This window comes from Chelonia mydas, chromosome 2 (assembly GCF_015237465.2).
Source record: "Chelonia mydas isolate rCheMyd1 chromosome 2, rCheMyd1.pri.v2, whole genome shotgun sequence".
Lineage (NCBI taxonomy): Eukaryota > Metazoa > Chordata > Testudines > Cheloniidae > Chelonia > Chelonia mydas.
This window is the reverse complement of record NC_057850.1, coordinates 230,426,544-230,438,628: the sequence shown is the minus strand read 5'-3', so window position 1 is coordinate 230,438,628 and position 12,085 is coordinate 230,426,544. Positions and strand designations below refer to the sequence as shown.

The window sequence follows — 12,085 nt, the reverse complement described above, 5'->3', positions numbered from 1 at the left end:
GAGTGAAAATTGAAGTGATTTTTAAAACTAACTTTAAAAGCAGAGGAACGGGTGAGTTTAGGCTTCTAGTTTAACGTTTAAAACTCCAGTGTTGCGTGGTGCATGTTGTTGGGTTTTTTGTTTGTTTTTTAAACAAAACTTAAAAGTTAATGGAGAAAAAATCATGGGAGTATTTCCATACAACTAAATCATTAAGACGTAGTCATTCCCTTGCAGTAGTTCCAATCCAAACACTCCAACGCCATAATAATGAAACTGACTAGAAAATGAATAAATACAAAAGTGAAACCAGTCTATTTTCACTGTCTAAACTAAGAAATGCAAAGAATAAACACATTCAAAATAATGGAGAGGAAAATGACATTGTTAATTTTACTTCAGTTAATAGTCCTAGGTTCTATTAGCATTTAGTAAAGTTTTTTTTTGTTCTTTTTTTAAAAACATGCTGTCTAACTTGACAATATCTACCCATATGTTCTCAGTAAGTTTTCTGTAACCCTGAAATTGGGAGATATATGGGAAGTACTGAGATAACTTTACTTCTGTACTGGTATAATTAGTGACATATTGGAACAATCAGCACTATATTTTAATGCAATTATAGTACACACTAACCTGTATTTAAAATCAGGTAGCCCGTTACATTTATTGGGTATTATGGACATGGATGTAACAGCAACACCCAGTCAAGAAGTTCCAGTTGCGTTCAAACACCTAATTCCAATTAATAAAAATGATACGAGTATCCCATACATCTTAATGGTGTCAAAGTAAAATAAATGCAGTTTAAATCTTTGTATAAACTATTTCAGAGCACAGATTTATCTGCATAAGTAGGCTCTGCCAGTTTGTTCTATGTACTTTACTTTACTGGTCACAATTTAACATTGTTTCACTCAATTACGCTATTTTTATGGACTGTAAGCTAGACATGATTTCTGAATACATAAATAATTCTTAGGTTTTTTTATAACACAAAATCACTTCAGTCTATTTCATTTTGTGTCATTTAATAAACACTGTTTATTCTGAAGGGCTCACATTCACTTACGCAAACATTTAGGACTACTTATTACACATACTTAAAATACACTATATAACCTTTATTAATACACTGAATTTTTCACTCCATGAAGGAAGCGGGGAAGGAGAGAAGAGACTAGGAAGTAGCCATCTGTTCCCTTTAGATATTCCAGTATCTATACTACATTATCCCTCAACACCACTGTATACATCCATGAGGCCCTGCATCAACCACCATTCAGTCCAGGTGGACTTGAACTTATTTCTCCTACTTTTACACACACAGAGAATGTGTTCAATACTCAGATACCATCCCCACCCCCTGAAGTGCTCCTATATTGGACCTTGATCCTCCAAACATTTACACATGTGCTTACCTGTACTGTGGTAAGTCCCATCGAAATCAATGGAACTACTCAGGGTAGTAAAAAGTTAAGAAAAAAAGTATTTGAAGGATCAGTGCCTTAGGGAGCAATTAAGTAGAACCAGAAACTAAATCCAGTCTCTTGAATGGCAGTGTAGAACAGAAACTTATCAGGCTGGCAAAGAACTTCATATACCATGTATGGAAGTGCAACTTTTAAAAAAACAGCACATTAAAAAAGAATAATATTAATCCAAGTTAACCTGTGAGCATTTTCTTATGCTCCAAACACATTATGAATAATTTAAACAACTGAACAACAGAAGACAGACTAATAGTAACTGGAACTCTGATGCTTCAAAGTCTTTAGAAGAATAAGTAAAAACATATTTTGTTTATGAAAAAAGTCTAAAATGTAATCTAATTAAGATATTACCATATACTGCGCTTTCCAAGGCCTTTAGAAGTGAGCTCGAAAATGCAACAATACAAAAAAAATTAAATTTATTTAATCTCTTGGTAGCTTTATTGAAATCAACTACTTTTTGGAAGCATGAAAGAATTAGTTCAGTTTAAAAGACCCAGGGCAATTACCTCCAGTGGAACTGATCACTATATTTTGGTCAAAGTGCAGTCTTCTCACCATGGTGTAAGGCATGTCATTTAATGTAAAGTTGTGGTCATGACAGTTTTAACTGTTTCACTTGTTACTTCAATAAAATTTAAGTTAGATTACTACCGCTTTTAAATAAAAGTCAATTAAAAACAACTCACCTCCATCCCTCTCTCTAACTCTGTGAGTATGCACACTTTTTGCTTTACTGTGCCCTGTGCTGTCACCATATTTGTTTTCAGGACTATCAGATCGCCGCAACATTTTATTTGGTGGTGAAGGATCTGTGGTGTCTCGCATCTTGTCATGACGGTGATCACCACCACTGGGGTGACTCTTTGATGAGTATTTAAGAGTCTGCAAGAGATGAGAATATGTTTTTAATTGGATTTCATTTTTGTAGCAGTTAATATTACTTCCAACTAATACAAATTCTAAATTTACAAGATATTTAAAACTTTTCCACTTTCTAGTGTAAATTTTAGTGATAAAATTATTTCTAAGGTATATCTTAGTGACATAGCAGCAATTTAGGAAGACAAGTAGCATAAGGCTTCCCAATTTTAGTTATCCATCTACAGTAAGAAAGTCTGTTCTTATTTAGCTCTTATACCACCTTCCCGCACTGTGGTCTCAGAGGTGACTATCTGCTATAATAGGGTATTAAAATTAAACTGCAATTCCTTGAATTCTTATTCATCTTGTGTTATATACACATTCAGCACTACATAGACTGATGACTTTCTTCTTTTTTAGGAGGAGCAGTGTTCAGTTACTCAATAAGTAATGTAATAAAAACAGAAGTTATCATTTACAAATTTTGCATGAACCAGTGTATGCACTGCAAGTTTAATTCAAAGTCACTTAAGCTCACCCACCACCTGGAATTGCCAAAACAAACTTTATTTGGGCACAAGAACAACTAAGATAGTATTAAAAAGGATGTAGAATGGGGGTGGGGGGGAAAGAAGTAGTGTGAGGTGGTGTGGGGGTGACTTAATTTGTGTTCATTCTGAAATATTTACACATTGGAAGCAGCATTGATCAGCATCTTTCACCTGCTTGCTTTCACAATGCAAACCTCTGGACGGGGAATGTTTACATTTAGATGAACTGTCACTAACAGCTGCTTTCAATTGTCACATTTTGTTTCACGACTAGTCAGCCAAATGCCCAGAAATTCCATAAAACAGCCCCCCAAATGTGTCAGGAGAGCACAAAAGCCCACTCCCCTAACCCATGGGAATAGGTGTCCTCAAAAAACCATAGCTAGCGCTCCCCAAAAACCGGGTTTTCAGGTGCACAAGGCTAGGGAGGGAGTATGTTATGCCGCTCAGAAATACAAGTAGTTTCTCAGTGACATAAAGATTTGATGCAGGTTTCTGAGTGCAAGCTGCAGCCCCAGTGATCCATCCGGTGGCTATAGCCCGCCTTCCTCAGGTCACAGCTCCCAGCAGGGATTTGGGGAGCGGGAGAGGGGCTTTCTCTAGCCTTTGGAGAACACGTTTTACTATCTGTTTTTCACCAAATGCGATACTGACTCATTCTTCCGCCCCCTGCCTTCTCCCGGCACTGAGGGCCGAACCCTACACAGGACTTCGCTAGGCCGCGCCTAGCCGCCGCACCTCTGCCCCGCCGGGCCCCAGAGGGAACCGAGACCCCGCACGCCTCACACATTGCCGCCCCCCTCCCCGGCACTAAGGGGCTTGGGAGGGCAGGTGGCGGGGAAGTGGCAGCACCGCGGCCTGCGTCGGCGGCCGAAGCCTGTGCTGGAGTAGCTCCCCCCCCGTCCGCTCTCTCCCCCGCTCCTCCTCCTGGGCCTAGCGGCCAGCGCTGCAGGTACCTGGTAGGGCTGTGAGTCCCCCCTGCGGTCGTGACAGCTGGAAGAGAGAGAGAAAGCGACGTTAGCGAACAACCGTTACCGGCCGCCGAGGGGGGAAGGGGGGGTACCACAAACATGGCGGAGGGGCTGGGGGAGCCCCCCGCGGGGTGGGGGAAAGGGAGGAGGGGATTTACCCATCACTGAGTCTCTGCTGTTTCCTCGCATACATTACCATCAATGCCCGGCCTGTGTGTGTGAGTGTGAGGGGACCAGGAGGGGACGGCCGCGGCCGGGCCACAGGCGCCGAGGGGGGAGGAGGGGGAGGCAGCGCTCCGCCTCACCACCGACCGGGACAGGGAAGGGGGGGGAGGGAGGGGGCGGCTCAGGCAGCTCGGCTGGGAGCAGCGCTCACGGGCCCATCTCCTCTCCGCACAGCGAAAGGGGAGACGCCACAGCTCGGCCCCGCACACTCTGAGACACTGAGAAGCACAGACTCCGCTGCCTCCTCCCCCCGCTGCTCCCACCACCGCCGCCGCCGCTCCTCCAGCTACATCCGGGAAACTCGGGCGACGCCTTGTTCGGTTAACGTCGGGTATTTTCGGCTGTTTTCGGCACGCTCCTCCCACTCGGCCCTCTCTGCTCTGAGGCGGCAGTGCCTTCGGGAAGCATCGGCTGTTTCCGCCGAGTCCAACGCCCTCAATCTTCCCCTTCGGACAACATCGGCTATTTCCGCCACCAGCCTTCCGCTCCCCCGTAACGAGCCCCACTAGCCTTCGGAAAACATCGGCTATCGCCGCAGACAGCTGCTCCGCATTCGGAAGTTCCCGGCTATTTCCGTGACCCTTCACCCCTCGCCCTGCTGCCACTGCCAGTTGGAACGCTCGGAGAAAGCAGCTGTTCGGAGAGCCAGGCTGGCTGATTGGCCAAGAGCCCCTCGCCTCTTGGGTGGCATGGCGAGCTCCTGAGAGGCGTGCTTCGCTCTGCTGCAGACAGCCTGGGGTGAGAGCGCTGGTTACCAGTTAGCGCAGCCCGCTTTCCGCCTGGTGGGGGAGGCTCTTCGGCCAGGTTGGGTACAACAGGGGCAATAGCAAGGGAGAGGGTCCACCCCACCCCGACTGTGAAAGGGAGGCGCGGGGGAGAGGGAGGTAGAAAGGGAACCATCTTGTGTACGTCCTGTCTCCTGGGAGGAAACTCGGGAGGGAGAAGGTTAAAACTGCCCTGTGGGAGCCTTGCTGCTGGCTGCATGGATGTGTGAGTGTGTCCCATGTGCCGCCCTTGGCGGCGCTTGTTTGTCTCACAGCGGCCCCAGTGGATGTTTAAGTCTTAAGACTCGAAGGCTGGGGCTTTGTTCCTGTCTCTCTTAGGAAAGTGCCTGAGTTGTCACCGCCATAGTTGCTGTGGGAGTTAGGTGGCAATAATAAGAGCCGTCCCTGTGGGGTTTCCCCTCTCAAATTGCCAGGCTTTTGGTGGCAGGGCTGTTTGTAGCGTGCCACAGCAGCCACTGCTTGAAGCCCCCGAGAACACTCTTTGTCTACACTTAGTATTAAAAAGATGGAGAGCAGCGAGGGCTGGGGTACATCCCTGGCACTCTCGCACCTGCAATCAGTGCCCATAGCAAGCATGTAATGTTCATGATATGGCTCTTCTGTAGAGACAATAGGCACTGCGAGAGTGCTCTCCTCCAGACTGCTCCCTGTATCCTCCTGAGGAGAGCGAAGGAAAGCAGCTCTCGAGAGCAGAGGCAGGCAGCTAGCTTGCACGTTACAAAACATACTCATTGAATCTGAAAAGCTAAATCTCATTCTCACCCATGTCCACGTGCGTTTGAGAATAGAGCTTTGAACTGAGTCATTATAGGCAGACCTGGGAAGTACTGTGAGTGGAGGTGGTACTTGTGGTTAAGTACAGTATCAGAGAAAATATCTTTTTTTTTTATTCTTGACTTTGAGTGAATATTCCTAGTGACAATCACTAAATTTCTGTCCTCCATAGAAAAGACCATATTTGTATATTACAGTGTTATGTTTGTGACCAAGCACTGACATTTTGAATCCAAAAGGAGTTGGGTTTTTTCCAAGAAAGTCATGAATGTCTGATAATAGGAAGCTACAGTGAAAATTGTTTTGTGACAATTTTGCTGTAATGAAGGGTTGGACTTCATTATATGTAGAAATTTATTAACTATCAGAAGAACCTCACTAAAGCACTCAGTAAATAAACGGAAATTCTGGAACCTTGAATTTTGGTCCTGATCCCTAGACAGAAAGAGGGTGGGAACTCCACAGAAGTTGTATCCTTGGGTATGTTAAACTTAAGTCTGGGGAGGTTTGGGTTTGGGTTTTTTTAAAAGCAGAATGTTGTTCTACCATGGCTGTACCCCTGCTGGTTTGTTAGTGGAGGGTTGTTCACAAAAGCCCAGCTGCAGCCTTTTTTGTTTTGTTTTTCCTTTTTAAATGAAAGTGCTGAAGGGTGTCGCTGAGAGAGGACACTGAAAGTGGTGGCAGAGTCCACTAAGAGGGTGGAGCCTGGATGATGACTCAGCAGGGAGCTGTTCTGCAGGGTTACAATAATGAGCTGGTGAAATGCGTTGAAGACTTATGCATGCAAAGGGAAGAACTGAACAAGCAGATTCAGCAAGCGGAAGTGGAAAAGAATAAACTCCAGCATGAAATTCGAATCCTGTCTAAGCAACTGGAGAGTGTCTGTGAAAACTTGGCCCAGAAGACAGCCTCACGGAACGAGCTTGATAAAATCCTTGCTGAAACTGAAACTGCTTATATGAAGATTTTGGATAGTTCTAGAATGCTGCTAAATGTCCTGAAGAAGGAAGTGGGGAATTTAAACAAAGCTGCGGAGCTGAAAAGCCACGTGACCTGAAACAGCCAAATGCTCGGACTCTAACACAATTACAATTCCTCTTGTTCAGAAATGTGGTTAGCCACAGAACCCTGTGATGAGCATATATCTGAGAAAGAGTTCTACCTTAACTTTTGTATATGTTTTTAGCACATTTAAAATAATGGAAAATAATGTACAATACAGGTAAATAAAGGTGCTGTTTTGATAAAAATGTCTATATAATTAGCTAAACAAACCATCACATGTGAAGAATTACATAGACTTTGCAAATAGATTCGAGGAAAATAGAGGTCAAATTTTGGACCAACCAACTTTGACATGATGCCTCTTTTAATAACTGTAAAGGAAGGTCAGCAAGGAAAGGATTCTCTTGATTTACTACTCAAGCCCTGAATGTTTACAACTGAGTTTCAATCTGATTTATTAGTACTCCTTAAATCTGAGAGGAAAGAGCACTTTTGTCTCTTTTAAGTCATTCCTGTAGCAATGACAAGAATACACATTTATGACTTCTGTCAGAAATCCTATCCAGTTAATCCAATCCAGTTCTCTCTTACCTAGGGAACATTGCCACTGCGCCCTTGGAAGAAGGAATGGTGTAAAACGAGTGGGCAAGTTGTAGATTCTGAACATGGACAAAATACTTCTGACTCCTTTTGGCTGAGTCAAGATGATGATGATTAATTGTTTTAACTGTTACTGGCCAAATAGAAATCTGCTAATGGTTTCCTCTTTGAGGGGCCTGTTCTCTATCTGAAATGTGCCCATAACTCAATCTCAATATTATTTATTTTTTATAAAGATGGCATCCAGAGACTGAGCAGTTTCGTGTTGCTTTCAGGCCCACCTAAACCCCATTTACAATAAATGGAAGAGGAAGGCTTACGTCAAAATATGTTAAAATAATTAAATGAAAAAAAGACATACCATTTAAATAGTGCTCTCTCCGAAAATTGAATGTCCAAAATTCAAGTTGACCATGTCCTTTTAAAGTGCATGGCAACTATAAACTTGCATACTGGGAAAGAATAGATCCCTTCGTTTTTATACTAGATGGCTATGTGTGGTATTCTAACTCACGACCATAGATTACACAATTTTTATGTATAAGGATTTCTGCAGCCCTTATCGCTGTAGTATCTTTATACAAATTGTTTCACTGACCATTTTTTACATAACTTTGTCAAAGTTGTTTGCCTACTGGGGTCATCTTAGCTGAGGGCAAAAGACAGAACTGCCTGAAGACTTTATTTTGTATTCCCTTATGTAAAACTTCTATTACTCATGTGTTATAGACTCAAAAGACTTGTGAAGAATATTGAAGAATATGGTGGAGGAGTTTTATATACACACTAGAAGAAGAAAATAATATTAGAGATGGCTTTCTAGCTGTGAGGCTTCCTTTTGCAAGTGATTAAAAACAACCTAGTTTGGAGGGGGAGGGAAGAGAACATGGCAGAAATCTCAATTCTAATCCTGTTTTATATTCCTAGTATGTGCTAAACTTTTTTTTTTTTTTTTTTTTTAATATTGCCTGCAAACTAACATACTGTAGCACTTGCTTTGCTCTTAGATGTGCATGGCAGTAAAATCTTGCATGGTGCCAAGTATCAGAGGGGTAGCCGTGTTAGTCTGTATCCACAAAAACAACGATGCAGAAGTAGGGTTTTTTAACCACAAAAGCTTATGCCCAAATAAATCCGTTAGTCTTTAAGGTGCCACCGGACTCCTCGTTGTTTTTTCAGTAAAATCTTTGTTTCCTATGGATTCGATACATTTAAAGGACTGCAGTTGTACTCTGACTTGTCAGGCAGCAAAATACGAATCATGAATCCCTCAGGTGCAAGAGCAAAGGGTGTGTTGGTGCAAACTGCCTCTGGTTAGATTAGTCTATATTCCGGTTTATAAAGCAAAGTTTATATCCTCCTGATTCCCCTGTGTGCAATGCTGCATTTAAAAAAAAAATCTTGTTGGGAAAGAATGACTAAGCTAATCAACAATTTGTTCATATACTATTTCCGCTAGCCTCACTTGAATAACACAGGAGTGACAAAACTAGTCAATATCAGGGGCACGGCTATTGTTGTAGTACTATAACACTAATGAGGTAAAAATCCTGCTTCCTTGTTTTTACTTTAATTTACTTCACAAATGACTGCAAATATTTTTGACGGAGTTTGGTCTGCTTACCGTATCTGATCTTGCTCATTACTTGATCGCCATGTCATGCTTGTTATTTACATCACAATCTTAGATTTTTCTGAGACTCCAGATCAGCACAGCAAAGACTTCTGCCCCAGAGTTGCATGTATGTGTTCTTCTTCGTATTAGTAGACATTATTTAGTTGGAGTGGGACTTAGAGAATTTTAAGTGGAAAAGAACCTGTATCATGAAAGTTCTGGTTACAGAGAACTCAAATGGCAGTTTCATACCTCTTGTGTTCTCCATGTCATTTGGACGGAGTGGTTGAGGGGCAATTTGTCAATAAGATAACTATATCATATGGCATAAGCAGTGTCTCCGATTACTATGTTTAAGCAATTAAAACTTTAGTCTACCTTTACAGCTTATGTACAACTTTGGCTACTACAGACACAGATGAAGTATTTGTGCTGATACATTGTTTTTTTTAGTGTTGTGATCCGCTTACAAAAGCAAGCAAATACCCCTGTTCTCCAATATCTCAACACAATGGGACTCCAACTTAACTTTAAGTTGTCACATGCTGTTAACTGAAACTCCACTGAAATTAGTGGAAAGTTCCAATGCACAAATGGAGGGCAGTATGTGACTTTCTGTCTGCTCTGTTGGAGTGTTTTTGCCTCTTAATAGTGCATATCAGTGCCTTTTGGTGAGATGTCAAAACCTTTTTATGCATAACTTTTCTGTGTGAATTTTCAAGGCTTTGAGATACGCTAGAATCCTAACATGCTTGACTCTTCTTAAGTGGCTGCAGTCTGATTACAATAGGAGTGTGGAACATTCAGGAAACAGGCTACATCCTAACAAATTCAGATGTTAAAACAATTGCATTCTACGCAGTGGATTCTGCTATTTTAGGTGTCCAGTATTCCTTAGATGGGTTTATCTGTTATCCCTGTGTGTGTTTAAAAAGTCAGTGTGTAGTCTTAACTGTTCACTGCATATCACCTATATATTGACAGGCTTTTTAAAGTCCTGCTATCAGAGGCACATTGGGGATGTTAAAACAGGCTGATCAAAGTGGGAGAGAGGAAGTGGGGAATAATAAAGGTGCTGAATGTAGAAAGATGAGGTGGAGATTTTTTAGGAGTTGTTCTTACTTAGAATAGATCCTGGGCTCTTGGAGTTAGGAACCTACATGAAAAAATGCAGACACAATAGGCAATGTTTAATGATTCTTCAGAGAAAAAAGCTAAGCCAGTATTTCTCTTCCTCAATATAAAAATTTTATTGAAGAGGAAGGCCAAAGGATGCTGTTTTAATATTAACTTTTTAAAATAAGGCTGTAACCTATCCTTTAAATCAGCTTCTGTACCAAATGACTGGAGGATAGCAAATGTGACGCCAATTTTTAAAAAGGGCTCCAGAGATGACTCTGGCAATTACAGGCCAGTAAGCCTGACTTCCAGGCAAATTGGTTGAAACTATAGTAAAGAACAAAATTGTCAGACACATAGATGAACATAATTTGTTGGGGAAGAGTCAACATGGTTTTTTAAAGTGAAATCATGCCTCAGCAATCTACTAGAATTTGAGGGGATCAACAAGCATGTGGACAAGGGGGATCCAGTGGATATAGTGTATTTAGATTTTCAAAATGCCTTTGACCAGATCCCTCACCAAAGGCTCTTAAGCAAAGTAAACAGTCAAGGGATAAAAGAGAAGGTCCTCTCATGGATTGGTAACTGGTTAAAAGATAGGAAACAAAGGGTAGGAATAAATGGTCATTTTTCAGAATGGAGAGGGGTAAGTCCTCCAGGGGTCTGTACTGGGACCAGTCCTATTCAACATATTCATAAATGATTTGGAAAAATGGGTAAACAGTGACGTGGCAACATTTGCAGATGATATAAAATTACTCAAGATAGCTAAGTCTCAGGCACACTGCGAAGAGCTACAAAAGGATCTCTCAAAACTGGGTGACTGGGCAACAAAATGGCAGATGAAATTCAATGTTGATAAATGCAAAGTAATGCACATTGGAAAACATAATCCCAACTATACATATAAAATGATGGGGTCTAAATGAGCTGTTACCACTCAAGAAGGAGATCTTGGAGTCATTGTGGATAGTTCTCTGAAAACATCCACTCAATGTACAGCAGCAGTCGAAAAAGCAAACAGAATGTTGGGAATCATTAAAAAAGGGATAGATAATAAGAGAGAAAATATCATGCCTCTATATAAATCCGTGGTACTCCCACATCTTGAATACTGCATGCAGATGTGGTCGCCCCATCTCAAAAAAGATATATTAGAATGGGAAAATGTTCAGAAAATGGCCCCAAAAATTATTAGGGATATGGAACAGCTTCCATATGAGGAGAGATTAATAAGACTGGGACTTTTCAGCTTGGAAAAGAGATGACTAAGAGGGAATATGATAGGGGTCTACAAAATCATGACTGGTTTGGAGAAAGTAAATAAGGAAGTGTTGTTTACTCATAACACAAGAACTAGGGGTCGCCAAATGAAATTAATAGGCAGCAGGTTTTTAAAAAAAAAGGGAAGTATTTTTTCACACAACGCACAATCAACCTATGGAACTCTTTGCCAGAGGATGTTGTGAAGGCCAAGACTATAACAGGGTTCAAAAAAGAAAGGTCCATCAATGGCTATTAGCCAGGATGGGCAGGGATGGTCTCCCTAGCTTCTGTTTGCCAGAAGCTGGGAATGGGCGACAGGGGATGGATAACTTGATGATTACCTGTTCTGTTCATTCCCTCTGAGGCACCTGGCATTGACCACTGTTGGAGGACAGAATACTGGACTAGATGATCCTTGGTCTGACCCTGTATGGCTATTCTTATGTTATTAATAAATGTTCACTATTCAGATGTCCCTGAGGTCAGAAAGCTCAGCACGGTCTTGTCAATTTTTATGGCAGATTCTTCCCTCAGATTCACTGTTCATGCTCCTGCTGAGGCTTAAGCCATTTTTCCTTGACTGTAACTAAGAATGAGTCCTGTCATTATGTGCTGTCATTGACATCTGACGAGCAACTTTTCCTTTCTTACACTGGGAATAAGATAAAAGCATGTAACCCTTGCTGAAATGTGGGTGTATCACAGATTTGAATCACCTGTCTTTATTTAAATTGAAAAATCATCCATTTTTCTCCATTGAGTAGTTTTGATGAGAGGTAAATGGGCACATTGAACAAAACCTACTAACACCTTGGCTATTAATATAACGTGTGGG

At 41.8% G+C, this 12,085-nt stretch overlaps 2 protein-coding genes across 13 annotated transcripts in view; one reads left to right on the top strand and one right to left on the bottom strand.

The window, feature by feature from the left end:
- The window catches only part of WAC (WW domain containing adaptor with coiled-coil), a 128,654-nt gene extending 123,976 nt beyond the window's left edge, over positions 1 to 4,678 (bottom strand). For 7 of the 12 annotated variants that reach the window (XR_006289088.1, XR_006289090.1, XR_006289089.1 and 4 more), the window contains exons 1-3: positions 4,017 to 4,393; positions 3,844 to 3,880; positions 2,162 to 2,357 (exon numbers count right to left, since the gene is read on the bottom strand). Coding sequence is in view for 9 of the 12 variants with exons in the window: in XM_043541390.1 (XP_043397325.1) it covers positions 2,162 to 2,357; positions 3,844 to 3,880; positions 4,017 to 4,057 (274 nt within the window). In the remaining 3 variants the exon portion in view is untranslated. Of the gene's footprint in view, positions 1 to 615; positions 681 to 2,161; positions 2,358 to 3,843; positions 3,881 to 4,016 lie in introns of those variants that run through there. The other 5 variants (XM_037890919.1, XM_037890920.1, XM_037890918.2 and 2 more) reach the window with 4 other exon arrangements.
- Positions 4,679 to 6,282: 1,604 nt separating this feature from the next.
- Positions 6,283 to 6,885, top strand: LOC119565480 (Sjoegren syndrome nuclear autoantigen 1 homolog). Its single transcript, XM_037891568.2, has one exon. It carries the CDS (start codon positions 6,352 to 6,354, stop codon positions 6,697 to 6,699), a length of 348 nt encoding a protein of 115 aa, XP_037747496.2. The 5' UTR covers positions 6,283 to 6,351; the 3' UTR covers positions 6,700 to 6,885.
- The last annotated feature ends 5,200 nt before the right edge of the window (positions 6,886 to 12,085 follow it).